Source organism: Harpegnathos saltator, unplaced genomic scaffold (assembly GCF_003227715.2).
Source record: "Harpegnathos saltator strain DR-91 unplaced genomic scaffold, Hsal_v8.6 scaffold15, whole genome shotgun sequence".
NCBI lineage: Eukaryota > Metazoa > Arthropoda > Insecta > Hymenoptera > Formicidae > Harpegnathos > Harpegnathos saltator.
Window position 1 is genome coordinate 888,526 of NW_020229928.1, and position 26,057 is coordinate 914,582.

Genomic DNA, 26,057 nt, shown 5'->3' on the forward strand with positions numbered 1-26,057 from the left:
GAATTTCCTATAGTTTTAGGGAGCTTCACCGTGCTCTCGATTAATGTTGGTCATACTGCACCTTTACGAAATTTTCGAATATTTCAAGCGCGCTTTCGCGCCCAACATCCATTGCTGATTGCTCTCGAGAATTGAGATTTTTGCGCGATAAAACATCCTTAGCATATCCTTGGCAAGAGGATCTTTAGGAAGAGGAAAGATTCTTTGGAGAAATTGCACGATGCGAAAGATATAGGGAGAAGAAAACATGTAATATTTTATTTAACCATTCATTCTTTCGGTGGTATTAGGTGGTATTTTATAATATTTTTGTATTCAAGGAGGAACGAAAAATATGCAATAAGAGATACACACGAGAGATATGCGGCAAGAAATACAAATTATGTGTATGTCTGCGATGGAATCGTTGCTGAATCGGATTGTGATAATCGTAATGAATGGATTTTCATCATTTTATCGCACAACAACGAAGTATTACATGCAGTGATAACGAATAGCTAGAGTAAATCCTGTTTTCTTCCTTTTTATTGTATAACAGCTATAACAGCTTACACACGATCTGCTATGCAGATCATCGTTTTTGTTATCGTTTCGACAATATAACAAAGGCGTTCTGGTGAATTATTAAGATGATTTTATCGTTATTTTTATTTGGTTATTAGTATTTTATGTTAAAAATTTCATGTTGGATAATTTTACAGAAACATACATTATTCGTTTATGATGTAGTTCTCAGTCCATTGTCTCCATCATTCAACGTGTATTTGTTTCTTATGCGACACTATTCTTTTTACTTTGTTGCTATTATGACTACTTCAAATATTAAGTATTATATAACAATACATTTCATAAAAAAGTACTTATATGGCAATGAATATGATTTGCTTTAATTTTATGCCTCTTTGTTAGATTTGCTTTCTTGGTTGGTGTTTCAACTTAGATTAATTGCTAGAACAAATATAGAAACAACATGATCTGTTTGACTGATAAAAATAAAAAGTTCAAAATTACTTCTTGATCACTTCTAAAAAGATACACACATAGGTAACATATGCAAATACGTGTTGTATGAATACAAAATATGTTGCAATATGCATACAGGCTAGAAGCGATGGCTTGTCTTTTATTCTCTTTGTACTTTCAGCAGCTGCAGATGCGTTGATTGTTTCATATAATTTGTTTCTTATTATTTACATAATTGTGCTGAGATTCAACCGATATGAGCTACATGATTTGAAAACTGCTAAAAAGATACAAATAAAATGTAGCATTCTGTGAGATTATAGCAATGTTCAATCAACTCATTGAATAAGAAATATTCTAAATTCTCTCTTTTTCTTTTTTATTAGGGTAGACGCATTTTAGATTGAGGTAACGGAAAATTTTTCGACACAATAAGTGGACAAAGAAAAGTATTCGAGACGGTTTAGACCACAGTACAATACGATCATATGATTAACGAGCGCAATTATGTTTGTATGAAAATAGCGATAGTAGAGCATTTCTTGGCATTTTCTTCTTTTCCCGTTATCTTCTACATATGCGTTGTACCATACGATAACATATAAATAGATCGGATATATAAAATATTCAGAATACATATATAAATTTGCATCTATCTCTTCTTCGTTTTGTAGCAATTTGCATTTCGTATTTTTATCCCTACAAATTTAACTTAAAAATCAGATGCGTTCGCATCCACGTTAGATATTACCATCAGCACGACTGTTTAGTTAGAACTATAGGCGAATTCCTTACATCACATATATATGATTCTTTCACTCGGCGCATATTTCTAATTATTTCTTATTCTTAGAACCATTATTATGAGAGTCATATCTTAAACAAAACACTATTTGCCCGTCGTGAAATTTAAGACAGGAACAGAAGCATATCACATGTCGTACTTGCAGTTGCAATGCGTGGATAAATAAATAAGTAAATTTGACTCTTCATGTCTTTAAGGTTTCACAATAAAGTTAAACAATAATTTACTTCTCGTAAATGATAATGCAAAAGCTTTGAATTTGGTGTTACCTGACGACTTTTGTTTAAAATTTATATTCTGTCTCTAATAACAATAACAACAACAATAACAATGATTACAGTAATTACAGTTACAATAACTGCGGATTCTTACAATTATTATTTCGTTTAAAAGACGTATTATTACTGACTTGCGTGTGAGGAACTTAGATTACAGTAGCCTTGTACGAAGCATACTGAATATGCGCGATGCAGTTGAACATTCATATATTATAAATTGAGAAAGAGAAAAAAGCATTTACAGTTGTGCGAAAACATCATTGAAATTGACAGTTCGTCGTTGCATGTACGATGAATCGCGTCAGTATATTTCAATCTAAATCACATGAAGCATTTAACCAACTTACATACAGCAATAAGTCTTTTTCTTTGGTCCCTGAACCTACGACTTGTACTTGTTACGTTTAGCACCTTCTGACTTTTATTCCGATTAATTAAATTGAGATTAGTAATGCTAGTATATGCACGAAAAACGTTTTGATTGATCTCAAACATTTCGGAAGGTTCAGGGAATTTAGTTTAGCTCGTGAGAGATGCAATTGGAGCACTTGCATTAACAGGATGTTACAATTATACCCAATCGCAAAATTAAAAGAAAAATTATCTTATCCTGTTTCCTTGTATGTTTCCTTGTCAATGATTCATAATATTTTGTATAGACGACTTTATGTAAAAAATAGATCGATTCGATCCATTATTAATTTTTGAATACGTTTAGGGCACGTAATTATATATTGTATATGTTGTATATGCACGCACATATATATATATCTAAAAGTACATATATATACAAGATATATATATTTACTTATATATATATATATATATATACACACGTGTATGTATATATGCAAAAATCACATGTATACAAATATGCGTCACATGTATACAAATCTGCATTTATCGTAAAAGTTATGTTATTATTTATATTTGCGCGTTGTATTCATTTAGCTATGCATTTAATATTTTCAAAGTATCAGATTCCGGATTCTTTGTCCGAGCTTGGATATTACAATATCTTTTTTCTCAATTGGTACCGCGTATACGCGCGCGCGTTCATCGTCGCATATTAAAATGTGACTTCATATTTGTGCAATCGATGCGATGATTTGTGCGGTATACATAAAGACATCAGTTATCAACATAGCGTGTCGATAATATCATCGGGTTGTGACTTCGCAAGCGTGATCCTAGATTTACATTTGTCCCCTTATTCGTAGTATATGTATATATACATGTATTATTGCACGTACGTATTAAAAACGTGTAAACTTTAAAAGCATGTCGAATAATGCTTATCTTTATACATGCTACCTGTCTTCACAAAAGGCCTCGTAGTAAAGTTTGAGAAAGAAAGTATATAATATATGTATATATGTACGCAATCTCGCGACATCTCTCTTTTTCCTCGAAACATCATGAATCCCGCGTTACAAACCTTTTACTATTGCCCATACAAATTTTTTCACCTTAATATCTACCTCGTCGTAGTTCGTGTTCTTTTGTTTTAACATTTGGCTATATGTTAAATATTTCGATTGTACAGCAAAATGTACAACGAAAGCAAGACGATTATTAATTCTCAAGAGCGTTTTTGCGCCCATTTCAGATCGTCGGCCCTGGGTTTGCAACCGGTGATACTCTCAATGATCACTTCCATGATGTACCAGAAGTGCAGCTTCTCTAAAGGCCAATTTAACCATCCTGTAGTGATGCAGAAATAAGTCTCGTGAGGCGCGACATGATGCACTCGATGATGCTTTCTTGGCAAGATGATCCGATGCTCTTGAAGCCAAATCACCCAGGCAGGCAGTCCGAAGTACGTATGCGACCACTTGTGTATCTGTAAAGTATATCGTCCAACATTCTTCAATCACACGAGAATAGACATCGGAAAGCGGGCGATCTCGTAGATGCCTACTATTCAATTAAAGCTGGAACGTATCATCGACTTTAGAAAATAATTCTATCAGAATCGAAATATTTGCCCATGCAAGGAATAGTGAATATTTCCATAATACCTCGATTCTTCTAATTAACTTAATTTTTAATATTTACGACTTATATTTCAGACGCTCACCTGATTAGTCATTGCCACAAAGATTGCAAGTAGAAACCAATAGCATGTCCAAAGAAACTTTTGTTGCATGTCCGCTTCGGGTAATGTTAGAAAATCCCACGTGAGTTTCGATAGAACCGGTATCGTGACCATGAAATTATCGCCATTGGTCTCGATGAAATCGTGTCGCGTTATACTAGTCGGATCTATATGATGCTCGCGGAACGGTCTCAAGAAATTCTATGAAATGAAAATGACACTTTTGTACAAATGACAGTTTTAGGGGATTTGTACTAACAACTTGTCTCTGTTACCAGTACACCTCACCTTCCCGAGAATTGGCAGTTCAACCGAGCCCCAAGTGTCGGCAGCCCAATGAACCAAGCCGGAGCCAAAATCAGCAGTAATGATGCCGCACAATGCTGCCATTGCTATAGAACTCAAATTTTCCAGCCGTAACCTGATGAGCACGAAGATGGAGTTTACAGCTATAAGGGTGATGCAAATCCCCACACAGATGCACTCTTGTGTTCTCTTGCCTATAAGAGAGTGATGTATCAATGTTGTTTATCATAATCACTATTCGTTGTTGAATTAAAAACTTAGCGCAGTCTCTTTGATACATCAAGACCTTTGCAATATTGAGAGTTTTGCGTCATTTTGAAACATGTGCGCGAAAAGAATTTGAATTTACACGTCCGCTTTTTGATTGACGAACTCATCAATCGGTGAAGCGAGTAGATTTTACTAAATACTAAGTTAATCGCTCAGTCAACTAATTTTTCATTTAACTGAAATTAATTTCTTCCAGAATAGAAAGAAGTGAACGTACCAGTGCTATAGAGATTCGCAAGTTCCTGAGCACCTTTATGATTTGGGCCCCACCTAGGCACAGTCCTGTCCTCTTGAGAGGTCGATACTACCGAGTTGGCATTGGGATCGTCCTCGAGCATCGAATTTTCGTAGATTTGGCGCTCAGTCTTCACCGGTGCCAAAAAATTAGACGCCATGGAGCACGCGGCTGAAGCGGCCTGACCTAAGTTCGGCACCTTTATGTCCTCCATATTTGATCAAGGAACTGTCCGCGCGATTCTATGAGCGATGAGCAATGTTCTCACGCGTTCCTCTCTTTCAAGATTCGATTGCGCTTCGCGGGGATCGCTCGACCGTCGGCATCGAGATGGAGCAGCGTGTCGCAGTTTTCGACCGCTCGAAAGAAAACGAAGAACGCTGAATTGTGCCGAAGTAATTATCACATCACAGCATTCCTCCGCCGTGTTCCTCTCTTCTCACGTGCATGAGAAGTGGCTCGTCCCGCGCGCGACGAAAGCACGAACTGTCACTTCGTGCATTATCCTGACACGGACTTAGGATCGTTCACCATTTGTTTCGGACCTCCCGCGTTTCCGAGACGTTGGACGTTGCGACGAACACCTGCAATCGAATGATACCCGAATGTGTTAAGAGGAAGATAAATTTTTCGAAACGGCCGTGGGTCTGTCGACGCAACTAAACGCTCCGTATCCGACGCCGCGAGTCCTGAGTGAGTTTTCTGATTTCGAATTTTGAAATTGTGCACACACGCGAATGATTTGCATGATCGTCCATCAAATGGGAACCGTACAACGTGTTATCGTCGTTGCAATGCACAATATCTCGGTATCTCCTGGGCTATCGGAAATTGATATCGGCCCGTTTACACGTCATTCCCGCGTAATTATGCGCGAAATATTGCGCATCGCTCGCGGATGGGAATGCGATAGCGGATGATTTACGCGTTGCGATTGGTCGCGTAATATCATATTGAATGAAACGAGCTTGGCGCATGTAATACGCGCGCGGGACTGCGATTCCAGATTGCTTGGGCGTTGCGCGATCATATAAAGTGGGTTAATTTTGTACTTGCACGAAACTGCAAAACACATAATGTCTCCGCTTCGCGAGTATCGCGTGCGGTTCTCACAGCGCCGCGGACCGACGACATCCATGAGCGCGCTTCCCACATGTTAACGCACTCGGGAGTATTCTGCTTATTAGCGATTCGAGCGCGAAGCAAAAAAGTTTGCGAATGTTAATGTATCTGCACGCGGCGTACGCAAGGATTATTGTTTCCACCCTCTTAGAGCTGCCCGTTCGTTACTCAACAAAGTGTTTCGTGGAAGAGTCTTTCCTCAACACGTTGACTGTTGTCGCCTTCATTTCCATTATTCGTATCCAGTGGTGCGATTCTATAACTCGTTATTGGCGTTAACGACACTTTTGTTAACTCCAATAACGAGTTAAAGAATCGCACCACAGGAGCTTAACTAAAAATTGGATTACCATTATAATGGTAATTGGCCGTAAGTCCGATTTTTCAAATGCAGTTATACTTGATGTCCGTAATTATAATTTAATTTTATATTAACTTAATATGTGAGACATGATAGAATTATAGCGCCGATTGTTTCTGAGCGTTACGGCATTCAATGTGTTGCCACGATCAAAACATCCCAGAAAACAATAGGAAATTCTCGTAGATACTTATTTTATTTACTATACGTGTTCCATTGCAGACAGAACGGCGTCGTGATAGGTGAAACCGTTGGGGCGAAATGATTCACGACACAGGGAAAAAACGATTGTCGTGCAGCGCGAAAGAAGCAAAACGTATTATTACGGACTAACGGACTGAGCGATGTTCGAATTATCCATACTGGTGCGATTCTTTAACTCGTTATTAGAGTTAACGACAGTTTCGTTATCGTTGCGTAGCTTTTCTACGGTATACAAAAAGAGTATCACACCACTGGAGAGGAACTGAACATGCACCGGCCTCGGTGGAAATTGCGGCCAAATGGATTTTCGAATTAGATTGGCGCTTTTTAATGCGCCGCTCGGCAGACGATCGCGTGCCGGTAATTAAACGAAGGCGAAGGGATTAAAGGCTCTCGCACGACAACGTAACCGATCAACTCTCTACGCCACACGACGACGACGATGACGATGACGATGACGACGACGACTACAACTACAACTACAACATATCGCCCGACGTTATCACCCGCACGCGAAATTCATTGTCGCGCCGTATAAGTGCTCGTTTGCTTGCCTGCCTCGCAACTCGCTCTTTTCGCGACGCTTAGTTTATCGCTGTTGTGCTTAATCGCTCAAACGACATCGGTTTTATATGACATGCGCGTCGCACGGAAGATTCGAGAGAATTTTTACATCTAGTTTAGATAGTGTTAGACATATAGTGTTAAATTCTCCCGGTGGTAATGCGGCGGCTCGTTCATTTTCCTTTATCTATCCTTCCGTTCCTTTCACTTCCTTTTTCCTTTTTTCAGCATGACCGCATGAGTGATGATACGTCGATACGTAGCACGGGAGAAATAAAGCAAACGGTGGAAGAAAAGAAACCAAGGCGATGCAACAGTTCCAAGCGAACGATCGACATTAGAGTTTCATGCGCGGCTTATAAGAAGTAAGATCAAAGCGCATGAAGAGGAGACGAATTAGAGAGATCTTGCTCAGCACGGACTGCAATCTCCGCGGTATTGTACGCGCCACGAATACGCTCATTTTTAATTCCCGCGGTTCAAAGGCACGTGTACGTGCGTATTCGCGCATTTTTCGCCGCTCATTGATATGCGAATGGCATGCGTCTCGCGTGTAAAAAATCATTTCTCGCCGTGTGACGGCTCTCGTGCGGGACGAATGCATGATTCTCTCGTTGAGATTCAATTCAAATACGTTGTAGGCGCACGTGCGCGCGCGCATACACGTGCGTGTACGCCTTTTGCTAATACCGTTTCCTTCTAAGACGTGCGTATGTGTGTTGTGTGCGTGTACATAGCATTCATATGCACTCATCGCGAGTTGTTTATATGTATGACTCGCCCGATTCCTGAGACATCGCCGTACGTGGAAGAGACGCGTGATACCCTAGTATTTTATAATGGAGACAATGAGAATTGACATATCGATGCGAGATAATAATTGTCTCTGATAACTAATGACAATACGATCTTAAGCTCGCCAATTGGTTCGCGAAGCAGACTTTAATGAGATACACGATTACTCCCGAAAGGCGTAAAACTTTCAATCGTGTTACAGAAAATGGAGCATTTCGAAAGCTCAGAATATTCTATCGGTGCTTAAATGATGCAACAGTCACGCTATAAAAGCGGCAGCTTAATTTCATTCGCCTCTAATTCTATTTCTTCCTACAGAATTTTTTAAAAGCCTTCACCACATAGGCACGCACCTATCTACCCACGCACGCGACCAGCCACCGCTGTGAATTCGTGTTTGCGCTGTCTCACACGTGAGTGATGAGCGTATTCGGCATACAATTGAAGAGGCGTACCTGCAACGATGAGAATCTATCGCTAAGAAACGCAGTAATAACAGTATAAAGGTGGTAGTCGCATTCTCATACATGCACACAGTCTCAGTCACTGGCAGCAGTAGCAAACACACACATACACATGAAATTCGAGCGCTCACTCTCACTCATTGCAGGGTTGAAACCGTGGCGATGCAGCAGCGTTGCGACGTCGTATCTCTTTGCAGCCGGCTCCGAAGTGTCCCCGCGGCTGTCAGCACTCGACGCAGCAGCCATACGAAGGATTCCCGGTGTGCCGTAACTTCAGCCAGTGTCACCGACAGCGGCGGGGTGCGAAGTCAAAACGGAGCGGCGGCCAGCAGCGAATAGCACCGTGCCTCGTACCGGCGCGGTGTCGCGCACACACACGCACCGAAGCACCGACGCGACCGAAGCATCGCGATTACACACGCACACACATATTTGCGCGCAACACAAGACGCCGTACGTGCACGCGCGCTCGTTCTTCTCGTACGCCGGCTGCTCCCCAGGTTGGATTCCTCTGGCTATCAGCAGTAGAGCTGTCGCTTATCGCTTCGCGGAAAGCTAGGCACGCGTGTAGTCGCGACTGACAGTACGATAACCACTGCTGTCGTAGAAAGGAGGACGAAAATCTCGAGGAGAGGATGCGAATAGTCGGAGAGGAAGAAAGTGATGCGAAAACGAGAGCGAAAGAGAGAGAACGCGAAAAAGTATGAATGGCAGAGAAAGAGACGATGTAGAGGAGAGAGAACAGGGGAGAGAAACGAAATGGGGATCGACGAGAGCCGCGGAAGGAGGTGCGAGCGCGTAGGTGCTCGGGCTCGCCTTTAAAGAGAACCCCGAGGAGTCGCGAGAACGGCGGCCGAGAGTGAACGTACGCGCCGGCGACTGAAGGGGCCCGACAGAGGAGCGACTCCGACGAAGGAGGCGCTGCTGCGTTTCGTCAGTGTCGTGCTTGCTCGCTCGCGCCCACTCGTTGTCGTAACCCCGCCTTGTTTCGCCGTGACCGACCGGCGCCGCCTGACGACAGCGTCGCGACGCCGTTTCTCGTGGCGCCGTCATGCGGTACTCGCTCTTCGACGCGGTATCGCGCACGAGCTGGCTGGGGTGCACGCTGTCCGACGCCGTTGCGTGCTGACGATACGTGTTTCTCTGTGTGCGTAAGGCGCGTCGCGATGCCGCATAACTCGATATGAGCGTATGAGCACCGCGTCGAGTTTTCCGCGAAGCCCGCAATAACGATTTCTCGATCATTATTAGATTGACTTCTCTCTTTCCATCTCTCTCTTTCTCGTTGAGAAAATGTCCTTTGTTCTACCTATTTAGACACACCGTGCACGTTTTTCTCTGTGCGAGCGAAATTGCGGACGTCGGTAATCGTGTGCGCGGCTAATATTCTTTAAGAGTCTCCTTTTCATCAGTTCATATGAAACCTAATTCGTCTAATTTATCAGTTCATGTGAGCAGAGGCACTAGAACCTTTGACCTTGCGCACATGCTTTCACATACTTAGGAGAATTACAAGATTAAAGCGATATCACGAGAGTCATTAAGTGAAGCCTCTCGTGTAGTTGAAAGGACAATATGTCTCATAGGTATCGGAAATCGTTGACGATACAACATATGTCTATCAATCAATTTCACAATTAAGACTATTCTTTTTCCTTCATTAATATCAGTCTTTTCCTTAAACGAAGACGTACATTGATTGAAAAAACTGCGCTCATTTTTAATAGATTTGAAAAATTGAAAAGGATGCTCATTCTTAAAATTGCAATTAGATCCGAGTAAACATACAGATTTCTTTCTCGTTCGTTATGTGCTCCTAATGTTTCTAATTTCCTACTTCATATCATTCATAGATTCGCGTTTTAGCGGGAAATGGTATCAGATTTATTGTACACATACGTGTGTGTAAAAAGTGAAGGAGAAGGAGAGAGAGAGAGAGAGAGAGAGAGAGAGAGAAAGAAAGAGAGAGAGAGAATACGAGTATATGAGTTGGCCTTGAACCAAGGTGGCTAAATGGCTAAGGTAAAGAACCCTTCGCGAATCGGGTGCTCCACAATTGTACGTACTCGATTGTCGTGGTCGCACAACGAAGTTCTTTATAGAACTGCGACACGTGGTGGTTCGCAGAACGTTCATACTTTATGTACGATCGAATTGTGACCTCTTAGTTTTATGGTCGAGCCCGACTTGTGAGACCTCGGAAGCGATAAAGAAGTGAAATTACAAACTGTGACAACAAAGTTGATCAGAGACGCAAGGCTGTGTTGCACATAGAGCAATCCGATAATTTTCTATCGGAGCCGATCGATTTCCAATTTATATTATAGCAGTTTGCGGCAATCACACAGGGACAGATACTCGGTTCGACGATGATCCGTCAATATTTGCGAATACCAATGCGAATTAATCAGCGTGGCAATGCTTCCTGCAACGAGCGGAGATTGATTTCGCTCCACGTGCATGTCTGCGCTCGTATATATGAATCGTTAATTATTCATGTATAAGGAAGCAATGTGTCGCACTTGGAAACTACAGTTTCATCTTATGACGTGTACACATATACATTGCAAATTGGAACTGTACATTTTCAAACTATATGTATTCTCCTGTATGTATTTTCCTTAGTAATGAATAAGAGTCGCTTTGTCGTGCTTCGAAGTGGACGAGAAACTATCTATCGACTTTGCGACGCGACTTTAAGACAATACCGAGCACAGTCTGCTTCCAGGCAGTAAAAGTCGATACTTCGGGAAACGTGATGTATGTAAACTTCGACCCGAGCGAGCGAGCGAGTTTCGAATGCTTTTGTCATCGGCGAAATACCGCGCAAAGTCCATATTCGCAATTCGGCTTGCGCATGGTGAGTTGCGAGACCGTGGGTTTTGTAGCGTTCTATAAAGATTTCTCCTACTAAATTTTCGCATGCATATTTTCGCTCTTATGCTCGTCGTGTAACGTGCCTGTTATTACATCACCGATCATAATCTCATCGGCATCACGCGATACGTCTATCTCATCACTTCAATCTTCATTTGGGCTCGCGACCACATTTTTTTTTTAATTTTCTCATTATTATTAAAATTATTATTGCCATTGTTTGGTTTGGTTACAACATTTGTTGCAAGATCCTTTCGATTAAAAGAATTAGTTGCAGAACTCTTTCAGTTACAAAGTAAATTCTACAATAGCAGTGCTGACGACAGATTGGTATAAACGGTTATCGAAAATAAATTATCACTGAAATATAGAAGTTCGAGAAGATCTTTTGCTGAATCTCGCAACAACATTGCAAATAATTTATGATAATGCCTGCGATAAATAACGACCGCGAAAAATGATTTATGCTTATCAGTATGTCATATGCCACATGTATTAAATATATCACATCGGCTGATAGTACTATTTAGTCGGCGAGATAACGCTCTGCGTACATTTACGAAGGTGACATCGTTTATAAAACAATTCTTTCCTTCGTTTTCATAATATTAAAAGGCAAGCGTTAACGAATATATCGAAATTTATCCATAAATTTGTGTTCGTTTATCGCATTAAAGAGAATATACATTGATCGAATATGACTGAGACGTTTTGTTCTGATCCGTTAAGGCATACATAATTTTTTTCATAAATCAAAATAAAATTTTACATTCACTGTTCGGTGTTTATTCGCTTATAATGTTACAATCAGTTTTAAGTGCTCTTTCAGTATCGATAATATAATAACAACCGGTAATTGTAGAACATTATTTAAGCGAATATACGTTGTTGAAATCTTATTAGTAATTTCTTTTTGGTCGATTTTGTATTACTGCGATTGCAATTTATGAAGTGTCGGCGTGGTCAGAATATCGCGTATCATCGTTTATCTTTCATATTTTTTGGCGTTCCTTATATCAAATTAATATTAAATGATTTCTTTTATTGGAAATGTTGCGAATATGCAGCCTTGAACTGTTCTTGTAACATGTTTGTGCGCACATTGATGATAATATTTACCAGTTATATGAAAATAGTAATTTTTTATGACTTGTGATATGACATCTACTTCCGTTATTCATTTGCTCAGATATGCATATAAAGGGTGTCCAAAAATTCACGCAAGAAGTAATTTTGATAGAAAACACAGTTTTATAATTAAAAATTGTAAATTTTTTATTGATTCATAAAGTATACAGTATAGGGTTATGTATGGAATAGCATATCGGGTAAATGGCCTCCACGGCTTTGCTGGCACATATGCACTTTTCTGTTGAAATTTTCCATAACCGTTTTGCATAAATGTGGTTGAATTTCGTTGATACAGCGCTCAATTTCCTCCTTCAAGGCGTGGATGGTCGTGGGCTTGTTGGCATAAACCTTAGACTTCAAAAAACCCCAAAGAAAAAAGTCCAACGGCGTTAAATCGCATGATCTGGGCGGCCAAATCTTATCCCCAAAACGGGAAATTACACGACCAGAAAATGACTCATGTAGTAATTAAATTGTTTCTCGGGCTGTATGGCATGTGGCACCGTCTTGTTGAAACCACATGTCCACATCCATATCTTGCAATTTAGGCACAAAAAACTGGTTTATCATGTCGCGATAGCGAGCACCATTAACTATTATTGCCTGACCAGCTGCATTTTCTTCCGAAGAATGGTCCGATGATGCCTCCAGCCCAAAATCCGCACCAAACAGTGACATGTTGTGGATGCATTTGTTTCTCAACAATTACTCGTGGATTTTCTGAACCCCAAATGCGATTTTGTCGATTAACCAAGCCATCAAGAAATGAAAATGAGCCTCATCGCTGAAGATAATTTTGTTCGAAAAATCAGCATCCACTTGTTGCTGTTCCATAATCCATTCAACGAACTCTCTTCGCTGTGGCCGTTTACCCAATATGCTATTCCATACATAACCCTATACTGTATACTTTATGAATCAATAAAAAATTTACAATTTTTAATTATAAACCTGTATTTTCTATCAAAATTACTTCTTGCGTGAATTTTGGGACACCCTTTACAAGTAACAGTCCACAGTCACAGAAAGAATTTTGAATGAGAATTCTGTATTGAATGGGAATTTCAGTGAAATAATTATTACCATTATAATGTCATATGTATGATTTAATAGAAAAACGCAGATTTAACTCCGAATTCCGATCTGAGCATCTCATAAAATACAATCTAGATAACTTTTAAGCTTGTAGCCTTAAAGACCTAAAGATGTCTTATCCTTTGAAATGAACTTTTCAAACGTCCTTCAGATAGATTTCTTGAAAGTTTATTCTGTTTGAGAAGTTTCTCAAATGAAACGATAACAAGTACACAAGCCACATTTCTTCATTATACGAAACTTACTTGAATCTCTCATATATTTCATGGAATCACCGATCCATTCGAATCTTTATCTTCTATAAGTTTTCTCGGTTCGTTCAGTGCCTGATTATCACGACTTTATGTTTTTATGTCTTCTTCTCACTTTTATAGAGGATGCGTTACCGTTCGGCACATGGACGTGAAGATAAATTCGCACAATAAGAGACGTCAAGGCTTTTTTGTTCATACAGCTACATTGGAGTCGTCGAACACATTGGAACGTATTAGGATTCTTTCTTTAAAGTTCCGAAGCGATCGCGGTTGGTCGGTCGTGCCGACTGAGTAACTCGCGAATAAATGGCGCGGTGCTGCGCGCAACAGTGACGAGTTGTCGCGAATTGTTTTTCGTTACAATTTAGTTCACGTAGTGGATGTCCATCCCCCCACGGGCTTGCGTGCTGTAAGGAAATCCGCCGGTCATACACGATGTCCTCGCCAGTGGAAGTCTTCGTTGTCTGTTGGAGCTACGACGTACCGCTTCCGATGTAAACATTATGAGGAACAATAGGAACAATAGACGATAGGGTGACTTTGATTGCAAAATACGAATGATTGTTTTCGAAGATATCGACGAAGCACATCCCGCTCGTTTGTATCTTTCAATTTCAAGTGTGCGTCCGATATACAACTGGAAGATGTTCTTTCCCTTGCTGAAGAAACTCATGAACATCAACAAACAGCAACAACATGCCGCATAAATCGCCGATATTGCGATATCCAGAGACGAATCCACAAGCGAGATCGCGTTATTCAATCGTCGAGATCACGTCGAAGATTGAGCGATGCAACGAGTGTCGAACGGCGATACACCAATCGTGACTTCTTGAGAGATGCTTTCATTCATGAAACTGCTCTATTTGTACAACTACGAGCGGATTGAACAATTGGGGTTGCAGCTGCAACGTAATACGTTGAACTAGGAAGCCGAGCAATTTCTTCTAACCGAAATCGAAATTACTTGTGATTTATTATCGATAGTCATGCAGGTCGACCTGTAGACGGTAGATCGCTGCATAATCAATGTCGACGAATGAACAGATTTGTATTTAAATTTATGTTAATGTATTTGATATTATATTTTGAGAGAACACTTTTTTATGTGGGATTAACGTGATGGGATGATCGTTGTTGGTCTTAGAAAAACGTTGATTCATTCTCGATCTGTACTATCCGTTGACAATTAAATTGATGTAGTTAATTTAATTACAAATCTCACATTCCGTAATAAGTTTCTCACAAATACAACCATATGTCTATAATTTATTAGTGCAAAGAATGTTCAGAATCAAGCGATTAAATTAAATTTCTACCACTTTTGTGAAAAATCGAAAGTTAATAATACAGTTTCTGGACTTCATTGCGTTTAATTTTTAATATTTAGGATAAAATAAACACAACGATATTTATTATATTTAGCGAGAAGTAAAAATGTGGAAAAAAATTTAAAAGAAAGCACAGAAAATACAATTAGAAAGAATAAATCAAATGGAATATTCTACAACTTGCAAGATTTCATAATAATCCTGTAAACCCCTTATTGGCTCGTTAAAATAACAGACTAATGAATATCATAGATCCCTTATTACCCATTATTTAAATGAACTTATCCAATGTGGTTCGAATCTCGACTAAATTTATGAAGGTCGATAATTGCGGTTTGAATCTCGGTTAAAAAGCAGATTTTAGTCGAAACTCAAACCATAATTTTAAATCACCAAAAATATTTTCGAATCATAAAATTTAGTCATTACTAAACTGACGACTAGATGTTTTCCATAAACTTTTAAAATTGCATTCAATAGTACTCTTTGAGTTAGGGCTAAAATGGCACTTCCGAATTTTTCTTTTCATTGGAAATATTTAAAAAACCGCATCTTACAAATTCTCGTATCGTGATAAGTGGTCTGTTCTTTTCAGCTGCACTGCGGAACTAGTGCAATAAGTTAGAATGAGACAACTATATTTTTTCTCACTTTAACTTATTGCACCAGTTCAGTAGTGCAGCTGAAAAGAACAGACCAATCGATTGATGTGAGAATATCGAGAAATGTTTATGAGTAGAAACGAGATTTAAATTACTCCTAAACTCCCCAAGTCACATATTGAGTGAAAAAGAGAGAGAGAGAGTGAGAGAGAGAGAGTTAGAGAGTGACAGAGTGAGAGAAAGAAAGAGAAAGAGAACGAGGTTTGATAAAGTGTAAACAATGGTGAGTTTATTATTCTCATTAAAGTTCTACAAATTGTTTTTTTCGCCCATTTAATACTATTTAATATTTTAGTTACCCTTATCTTTATTAAGGACTGCGCAAAACCACCCTATGGTAAGTTCTGGATTATTCTTGTAATATCTAACCTTACTTAACCTTAATCTTAAAAATATTTGTAGTCTTCTACGTTTAATAATCAAACCAAATGTTTCATTTCATAGTTGGTGGAACTAAAAAATGGAGAAACGTACAACGGACATTTGGTTAGCTGCGATAACTGGATGAACGTCAATCTCAGAGAAGTCATATGTACTTCAAGGGTAAGATTATTAGATATTTTAAAATATAGGTTTACATTTAGATTTTTTGCTCACTGTTTGATGTTTGTATCAGGACGGTGATAAGTTCTGGAGGATGCCAGAATGTTATATAAGAGGCAGTACAATAAAATATTTGAGGATCCCTGATGAAGTAATAGATATGGTAAAGGAAGATGTACAGATGAAATCCAGAGGACGTGGTGAGATCAAAGGTAGAGGCCAGAGTCAGAGAGGACGTGGTGGTGGAAGAGGTAAGTGTCAATTTTTACTTTTATAAGCTTTTTATATAAAAAGAGTATAAAAAATTGTTATACTTTAAGATGAGTTTTTGGAGAAAAATCATTCATGATTCTATTATAGGTACTTTTGGTAGAGGTGGAAGAGGACCAGCTCCATTGGGTCGTGGAGGAGGGACACAACTGGGAAATAAATCACAAAATAAACCAAGACCAAAATAAAACAATATTGTTTATTCAATTATAGTTCAGTTTGTGAAAAACTTTTGTGCTACAAGTAATCTTATAAAATCCAACTGACAAATTACTTGTTGCTGCTCTTGTATGTGAAATAATAGCTAATGATTCATTCTTTCTCCTATATAAATTATATATTTTCATTATATATAAAAATTGTATACTTTGCTTACAAAAGTGAGTTTTTATTGTGATGGTTTACATTTACGTGCGACTGAAATTCATGATCCACATCTATGATCGTAATACTTATTTTCTAATTATGGAATAAGACAATTTACACTCTTACAGATTATTTATTGTTGAAATTGAAGATTAAGTAACTATGATTATAATACGATCATAAAAATCAGCATCTAATAGTCAATAAAAATATTTGCAAAAACGTATCTTGTAATGGATGCGTTTATAGGTTACTTTTGGTTTACACATATTTCTATAATTATCATTTCACATCAAACTTTTATATTTGAGGTGGAATTGACAGCTTTAGAAGAAACACTGCAAGTAGAAAAAAATGGTATTTGAATGTATTTTAAATAAAAAAAATCATTTTATATATAAGTTTATTAAACATACTTTATGTGCTTTAAGATCTTATTGTAAAATAAAACTGTGCAGGTTCAATTCATCGTCCTTCAACTAGAAAAAATAAAAATATTATTAATATACAAAACATATGTATATGTGATATATATATATATATATGTGTGTGTGTGTGTGTGTGTGTGTGTGTGTGTGTATCAGATATAATAAAATGCAAACGAAATTGTTACTATATGTATAAACTTACTATAAGAAGCGAGATCAATTTCGTCCGGCAATTCTGTGATATTTACGTCAAACCTTTCTTGAACGTCGTTCAATATCTTGGCATCACTCTCGTCGCTGACTAACGTGATAGCAAGGCCCTAAACAGAGAAGCATTTCTAACTAGTTATTTGTTGGATACACTTGTTATTTTGGCATATAAAAATCAATATTCATACCTTTGTGCCGAAACGACCAGCACGTGCAACTCTATGCAAGTACGTGTCGGAATCTTCCGGCATATCGTAATTAAACACGATATTGACGCGTTCTATATCCATACCACGTCCAAACAGGTTCGTTGCTACCAAAATACGCTGAAAACAAACGATTTTGTTTATAGCACACACATGTATCTTATCTGCCAGTTATCTAATTTGTACTATTCACGCATCCTCCAAGCTTTCTACACTACATCATCAACAGATGCAAATTGCATACCTTTTGAAAATCTTTGAATTGCTGATATCTGGATAATCGTTCCTCTTGCGTCATGCCTCGGTGAATTCCAATTGCAGGGAAATTCTGCTCTGTCAGAAGTTGCGCTAAAGCCATACATCTTTGTACTGACTTCACGAATATAACAACCTATGAAGCAACACCAGTAGAAATACATGCTTATCGATAAATTCATACATATCCACGAATTAAAAAAATATTTCGAAATAAATATTCAAAGTATCCTCATTGATTGTGCAATTATTCATAGAATTATTCTATGATGAGAGAATTTTTTTTTAGATGAACAAACCTGATTAAATTCGAGTACATCCAGAAGTTCAAATAACTTCTTGTTCTTCTCGTTCTCCTTCAATTTAACATAATGTTGTTGTAGACCGTTCAAGGTGAGCTTCGCCTCGTCATCGACATAGACTTCCATGGGCTGCACAAAGAATGTTATTACATCAAATGAACAAATCCACCGAGTCGATCATAGTGCCTGTATAATTTTCAAAGAAAGGCTGCGAGATCCTGTGACTCTTTGAGACCTCGTCATATACCGTCATTTCGCCATCTAAAAATCATATTCAACTTGAAACGTTGAATGTGTGATGGAAAAGAACTGTTACAAAATAAAAAAGAAAAAATATTAAATAAAAAAAAAACACGCAAAATAAAGATGTATTATTCCGTTCCAGCCGTATGTGTATGTATATGTATGCATACATATGTATGTATACACACATATATATATATATATATATATACGTACATATATGTGTATACACATATGTATATAAATATATAATACGACTGAAATTTTTACACGCACGTTTGTCAAAATAAAAGTAAAAACGCGTATGTTCGTACTTTTAAGATCGACTATTGGAATTACAATATAGAAATGACAAAGCTGAAAGTAATCTTTAAATGCACCTTGCCTTCTCAAGGCAATATTAGACATGATCGAGTTACCTATGTAGTCATAAATAAAAAATACGTCTTCGCGAATTTGCGAGAAATGCGAACATTTCGTGTTCTCGTCTCTCGTAAAATGGGAAACTGTTCGTACGAATTTCATCAAGGTTGCAATACGTGTAGTTCGACTTGTCGATCGGATTAGTCATCATACAGATTACATACGGTCCGGCGACTTCCACCTCTGGGTAGTGCTAACAACGAAAACTCGGCAGTCACCCCAACTGAACTTAAGGCGCACTCATCATCAACGTTCGGTCACATCCGCTGGCCACTCGATGCCAAACCTCTCCTCCAAAATTTCTGGCACATTGAGAAGATGGCCAGAATCGACTTGCGAATTATTGTTGGTATTTTCTCTCGCTTTTTACTTTTTTTTTTTTTTGCGAATCACTTCCGGTATCCGTTAAATCATCGCGTAACCCATTCAGAACGTCTCGCGAAAGCTCAATTGTCGCTCGTACGAAATAGGCCGTACAATAGCCGTAATTGCAAAATCGAAATCTTTACATGAAATAAGAAAGCTCTAATGTATATGGCTTTAATATGCCATTAATATAATGGCCGGATGAAAACGACCGGATAATGTTATATTTACGCTACGCTTTCCCGTTTCCTTGTATTTTTCTTTTTCCCTAACTAATCTTAATTATTTCCCTTGGGTATCCTCTTGTATCTTCTTTCTTGCATTCTTCTGTCTTGAAATTGTCTTGAGGTCTTCTTGGCCCCCCAACCCAATTGTGAATCAATCACATAGATCCAGTATTGTACCCTAATTCTATCCTATCAACCGTTGCAACGATTACCCACAAAATAGCAATTTTTCGTATGCTCTATACCCTTTCCCATCATCATTGTATTCGTTTCACTCGACTATCTCTACACTTATATACTGCGTTGCTCCACGAATGCGTAGCGATAAATGAAAAGATTGAATTTCCAGATCTAAACTAATTTGAATCTGCATCGACAGCATCGTTTTGAGCGACTGATATATCAATTTCAAACGATTACTCCTCCCTTCCGTAAGATCACAGATGACACACGTTCGAAAACAGAAACTAGATACTTGGAGGAGGTTGCGAGACATTTACGTTCGAGTGTTGGGCATGTGGCAACTGTGGCCGCTATGAAAGACACTCGAACGTTTCCGAACTTTCGTTCGTGTATCGTTTCTTCGAAGTGCCGTGTCATAATGTTGCCTAACCCGCGGATGCGCCGGACAAAGTTATTTTAGTGTGGGCTGAGCTTTGTCCTGGATATGAATACGGGGCCAACGAAGTAGTAGTAGGAGCGATTGTAGATCGCAGTGAAGAGGAAGATTGTGTAATTACATCTTGCATGAACTTTTTGCAGACAGGACGTATCTCCTTGGACAACGTAGCGCTGAACATCATAACTTGCTTGCTATGTGGCGTGCTTCTAAATATTTCCTGTACGTCCCGGCGCATGTCTAAAAACAAAAACATCGCGGATGGTTACTAGTCATTCCAAATGATATGGCAAGAATAAGAAATAAATCTTGCAGAATCACATCAGTATTGGTGAGTGGTATAGGAGTGTCATCACAATATGCTAAGAGCAATTATCACATCATGTGAAGATTCTATTCGACGATAAAAATGCAAAATATTTTGATATTACTATTGACATACCTAGTAATTCAAGCATCTTGTCACATTCATCTAATATGAAATGTTTCAGATGTTTCAGGTTCAATTTCTTATTCCGCACAAGAGCGAGGATACGTCCAGGGGTACCGACGACAATATGAGGGCATACAGTCTTCAAGACATCTTCATCTTTCTGAATAGGTAAGCCACCAAAAAATACACCAACCTGTAGTAAAACAAATTTTGTTATAATAAAAGTTACATTTCTATGACATTCGCATACAGTTCAAACAAAAAAAAATTCGAAACTTACTTTTACATGCGGCATGTATTTGCTGAATCTTTCATACTCCTTACTGATTTGGAATGCTAATTCTCGAGTATGGCACATTACCAGGACATAGACTTGATTCTCTGTCAATTCCAATTGCTGTAGAGTGGCTAATACAAATACAGCAGTTTTTCCCATACCAGATTTTGCTTGACATAATATATCCATTCCAAGTACCGCTTGAGGAATGCATTCATGTTGTACTGTAAATAGTGGACATTCCTTCTTATATATATACATATTGTATAAAAAAGACACAATCATGAATATATATTTTTTCAGATAACAATATTTCACCTAATCATAGAAATTCATTTGTCCCTATCTAATTTTTAGATTCATCATTGTATTTTTGTATAAAATGTATAAAAATTATATATTATAAAAAATAAAAAATATTAACCTTCAGATGGATGTTCAAAACCGCAATCAACAATAGCACGTAGAATCTCTGGTTTCAAAAGAAAATCTCTGAATCCACTGCTGTGGATAGAGACGTACGTGCCCTTTACTTCCTTCTTGGCAGGAACATCTCCACTTCCATCAGGCTGTTCATTCTGCTCCTCATCTTCATAATCCAGAAGATCATCATTATCTGCCATTTTACTTCAAAGTGACTTCAGTAAGATCACTAAAATATAAATGAAGATAAATAATTAACAGTTAACAATAATAATTAATGTTAGTAAAATTCTCAAAAATGTGAAAATGTATGCAGAGGTGAGATATAGTTTCCAATTATATGATAACTATGGTAAAAGCAAAATTGTACTGCATTAACGTTATATTTGCGAGTATAAGTATAAATGCGTTTATTTTCTGCGAATAACCTATTCTCAAGCGAACAAAGTTACCTGTACGAAAATATAAAGGTGCTTCTACCACGATATATATAACCGCGAAAATAACGATTTTGCCGAAAAAGCGTTCATGTAATGGCCGTCGCCACGATACTATGCTGTCGGGAAGAACGCCGTTACTCGCAAGTATAATGGTATTGTTTTGCATATGTTACGAAGGGAAATTATTTACGTAATAATAAACGATGAAGTAACAATGAAATAATTTTATCCGCGATATAATACATAATTCGATGGCCTATGATTAACCGGTGAAGAACGATGCATTGACGCGTTATAAAATTAGTTTTATAGATGCGTATATAATCGTAAGCGGAGAATTAGAGAATGTAACTGAAAGCCAATAAAATACGAAACATTATTTTATATATTTCGTGTACGGATCGCTTTCTCGTAAATAATGTAATTCGGATTATATTTCTAACTTACCGTATGATATTCGATTATTCTTTGGATGATTCCAACAACGAATGCACGCCAGCGGAGCAGTTTCGTAACTACGCTTATAACATGAAATACAAAGTACGTAGAATAGCGCATGACAGATTTAGTAGGACCAGTGGCGACACATGCCGGTTAACTGCGCAAGAAATTCCGTGATGTTTTACTTCAATATGATCGATTGGCTATCTTGAGTGAACCAATCGTTTTAAAGTTAATCTGATTTTAAATCTGAGAGATTCGGAATAATTTTATCGATTATATTTATATATAGAGCATGCACTATTTATATATTTTTCTGTTAGATATTTTGAATATTTCGAGCAATTTATAACAACTATAAAATTTAATTGAACTCTAAACGAACAATTTTTTATGTGCTGTGAAGTTGTATATAATTATAAATGCGTATAATTTTTCGAAAACGAAAACATAAACAAGACACGTGTAAAAACATTTATGTATTTTTATTAACATTTTTTACATTTTTTAATAGTTACATTATGATCTGTGCTTCGCATTTATTTTATACAAAGATAGATATAATAGGTAGACAGTAATGCGTACGACTCTTTGCGTTCAATTACGTCATGAGACGTACTTCCTTCGAAATATTTCAATTTCGTAAACGATAATTTTTTTCTTTCCCTCTCTCTCTTGTATGTCCATCGTTTAATATAATATATAAATATCGATATTTCCGTATATCACTTTAATTTCAATTGGGAATACTTTATCTAAAGGTTTTCATCGTCTTCTCTTCGTCGGACTTTGTGTTTTTTATTTTCTATCAAACTGCCGTTCACACTGACAAAATCGTACACTTGATGCAACATCAGACGACAGCTGTCTACAATACGCGATACAGCAGTTTCTTTTTTTTTAATACGTTATCACGATTTTATATAAATTATTTCACATTGAGATTACGGAAGCGAATAAATTAAAATGTTAGATGCGAGCAACAAATCTATAAATTTCTCCACTCAATCTCGTTTTTATTATACATATAACGATTTTTCCTGGATATAAAATTTTCACACAATCGAATCACAATTTTTAGTAACATAATACCGACGTAAGATGTATGATTGCGCGAGTCAATTATAATGTAAGGAATTATAATATATACATTGCTTCAAGATGTGCACTTCATCAATGTGAGATGCAGCAAACATTGATTATTTTTCAGTACACTTTTCACAGTCTCGATTTTGTCACTCTTCCTATATCACCTCTTAGTTTTATATTTTCAAGCTGCAATTGAAATCTATCTCTTTCACTGACATTAATATCAAAGGAACTGCAGCGAATTTATAACAAAATAACTAACAATCAGTTAGGCACTATTAACAAATTATACAATATCTTTATCTATACATATATTAAAATTCTGATTTTAGTAGATGTACTGTCAGTAGGCTGTGTTAGAACAGATTTTTATTTATAGATAAAAGAGATAAAGAAATTCGTCGTAAGAAATTATCTGTAACAGTAAGTTTAGTTATTTTCCTGTTGCAATATAAAGTTGTTTATTTGATTGCAACAATTGAATAAATTAAGGGATTAGATAAACTTTGACAAAATTTGTTTATTAAATTTTTGAAAAGTAGATCGCACAGTATGCAACTGAGAACACGTTTGTGCGTGTGGAAATATTTATAATCTCTTTGACATTAATGTCATATACTTTTTCTGTCTGACATGGTAGAGCATAGATGTTATATCTCTACAACATTGTAATTATTTAAATACCTATTGACATAAGCACGCAGATGAATTTCACCTGAGCCATAATTTCAGTCGTAATGCATCCACACCATTTAAGTAATACCGAAATAACCGTTTATCTCGTACGAATCCAAGATTTTCGTATAAACGTAGAGCTGGTCTGTTGGTGATCTCAGTCTCCAAGACTACTTCATCCGCATCATCCTCCACCATCGCCTGGATAGCTCGCCTTACAAGATTCGAGCCAATCTTCCGTTTTCGATATTTCACATCAACAGCTAACATTGCAATGTAACCACGTTTTATTACCTTCCTATGGATATCCAGTTTGCAGACAATGGCACCAACACATTCATCACCATGCATTGCCTTGACAAGAAAAAGGAAAAGCTTTCTATAAATATAAATCTAGCTAAATCCTTCTTGTAGTTTCTGACATTTCCTGAGCTTATTGTCAACATTTTATGAATATTTTATCATGAATTATAAGTTTATTATTAGCATAGAAAAACATGTAATATTGCATTACTCAAATAAAATAAAACCAAAGAATTTCAGAGTATACGTACCAGGAAGCACAATTTCGGCCAATTATGAATAAAATATCTATATGTGTAAATAGAATATGGTTCACTTAGGTCCTTCTGTATTAATTTCATAATATCAGGCATTTGCAGTTCACTTGTATAGCTAACATATTGGATATCGTTGTCTTTACTTTCCAAAGCTAATGTTTCTGCTTGTTCTGTAACATAGTAGTAAACAATAAATGTCATAGTTGTATCATTCAATGTCATCACACTACAGGAATATATAAGCAATAATACTACAATGTCAATAAAATTTATCCGATTATCTCTAAACTAATAAAAGAAATCATTTAGATCGCAATAGAAGCTTAGCAAGAAAATAGATTGTGATATAATAAAAAGAAATAATAAGATAAATAATAAGAAATAATAGGATATTTTCAATAATTGCTTGTCAAGTATATTCTTATATTACAACAGCAACATAAACAAGTAGATATATATGAATTAAATCTATATGTTATATACACATTGTGTACAATGAATAAGCTTGTTAGCATTATGTACCGTGTTGGTTTAAATGACTAGTTCCCATTGTTCCAGATTGTAGGGAAAGATCGGCGATATCGGCAGTTCTTTGTGGAGAGTCGCAGATACCATTTACTTGAGCTATCCCGTTGACGTGAGGCTCGCTACGAGTCTCGGTTGTCGTCTCCAAACTAAGACGTGACTTTATATCTAACGTCGTGACATCCGCTATCGAGTTCTGCTTCGTCTCTTTAATTTTTATCGCCGCCACCTCAGGATCACTCACTTCCGCGCAAACTTCTACCTTGTCAGTTTCCATTTTCGAATTTTCAGTATTTTTCTATTTCGCAAAATTTCAACACACCAAAAGACAGGGGGTCTCACCACTGTCTTCGAGGCACTGATCTCTTTCTTACAGTTACTGATCGTACGCGAAGCGCAGTGGCATGAGAACTTTTACATGCGGCGCGACGGTTTCAATCGAATTTTCATAATTACCGCTAACTCCGCGTTCGCCGGATAACGATTTTACTTCAAAATACGGGCATCGGACGTAAACCGCTGAAAAACGGACACCATATTGGATTTTCTGTGACTGCTGAGCTTAGACCACGGTATATACGATCTTCTTGAGATTCAACCGCAACTGGAGTATGGGCGATGTGCAGTCGAGATCGTAGTACGACCCAACGATAGATCAGACCTTTATTTTACATACACAATTCACTTTTTTCCTTTCTTAACAACACAAGTCTGTAAACATTATTAAATATCATTCATTGACGACCATTTATTGATAATAATTTATCGGATATTAAATAGTCGTAAAGGGACTGAAAATTAATTGATTATCAAAAACATCGATTAAAGGATCGATTATTAGTTCATTACTAGTTCATTATCTGAAATCGATAACGGATTAGTAATTTTATTTTTATAAATATAACGCTAATTTTTTCATGC

General features: G+C 37.4%; 4 protein-coding genes and 1 long non-coding RNA gene across 8 annotated transcripts; 2 read left to right on the forward strand and 3 right to left on the reverse strand.

The window, feature by feature from the left end:
* Positions 1–3,184: 3,184 nt before the first annotated feature.
* Positions 3,185–14,248, reverse strand: Kua (Plasmanylethanolamine desaturase Kua). 2 transcript variants are annotated; one of them, XM_011151540.3, is made up of 5 exons: positions 13,814–14,248; positions 4,938–5,539; positions 4,433–4,644; positions 4,127–4,345; positions 3,629–3,889 (listed from the first exon to the last, which is right to left on the reverse strand). In XM_011151540.3, exons 2-5 carry the CDS (start codon positions 5,167–5,169, stop codon positions 3,629–3,631), a joined length of 924 nt encoding a protein of 307 aa, XP_011149842.1. In that variant the 5' UTR covers positions 5,170–5,539; positions 13,814–14,248. The 2 variants fall into 2 exon arrangements, with proteins under 2 accessions (XP_019699897.1, XP_011149842.1); XM_019844338.1 differs by lacking the exon at positions 13,814–14,248 and having other exon boundaries at positions 3,185–3,889; positions 4,938–5,169.
* LOC112588096 (uncharacterized) lies at positions 5,533–12,038 on the forward strand. Of its 3 annotated transcripts, none has more exons than XR_003112548.1 (3): positions 5,533–7,646; positions 8,320–8,507; positions 8,612–12,038. It is a non-coding gene; the product is annotated as an uncharacterized LOC112588096 (long non-coding RNA). The 3 variants fall into 3 exon arrangements; XR_003112546.1 differs by having other exon boundaries at positions 5,533–7,641; XR_003112547.1 differs by having other exon boundaries at positions 5,533–5,648.
* A 1,595-nt stretch (positions 14,249–15,843) lies between the features above and the next one.
* On the forward strand, positions 15,844–16,835 carry LOC105189448 (U6 snRNA-associated Sm-like protein LSm4). Its single transcript, XM_011151543.3, has 5 exons — positions 15,844–16,038; positions 16,111–16,152; positions 16,260–16,358; positions 16,432–16,609; positions 16,719–16,835. Exons 1-5 carry the CDS (start codon positions 16,036–16,038, stop codon positions 16,814–16,816), a joined length of 420 nt encoding a protein of 139 aa, XP_011149845.1. The 5' UTR covers positions 15,844–16,035; the 3' UTR covers positions 16,817–16,835.
* A 160-nt stretch (positions 16,836–16,995) lies between these two features.
* Hel25E (ATP-dependent RNA helicase 25E) lies at positions 16,996–22,381 on the reverse strand. Its single transcript, XM_011151544.3, has 11 exons — positions 22,294–22,381; positions 21,408–21,635; positions 20,987–21,207; positions 20,716–20,899; positions 20,395–20,513; positions 18,393–18,524; positions 18,083–18,229; positions 17,821–17,958; positions 17,625–17,742; positions 17,411–17,473; positions 16,996–17,332 (listed from the first exon to the last, which is right to left on the reverse strand). The coding sequence occupies exons 2-10, from the start codon at positions 21,604–21,606 to the stop codon at positions 17,460–17,462; spliced, it is 1,272 nt and encodes a 423-aa protein (XP_011149846.1). The 5' UTR covers positions 21,607–21,635; positions 22,294–22,381; the 3' UTR covers positions 16,996–17,332; positions 17,411–17,459.
* Positions 22,382–23,957: 1,576 nt separating this feature from the next.
* On the reverse strand, positions 23,958–25,707 carry LOC105189450 (N-alpha-acetyltransferase 30). Its single transcript, XM_011151545.3, has 3 exons — positions 25,134–25,707; positions 24,606–24,781; positions 23,958–24,405 (listed from the first exon to the last, which is right to left on the reverse strand). Exons 1-3 carry the CDS (start codon positions 25,411–25,413, stop codon positions 24,088–24,090), a joined length of 774 nt encoding a protein of 257 aa, XP_011149847.1. The 5' UTR covers positions 25,414–25,707; the 3' UTR covers positions 23,958–24,087.
* Between the last annotated feature and the right edge of the window lie 350 nt (positions 25,708–26,057).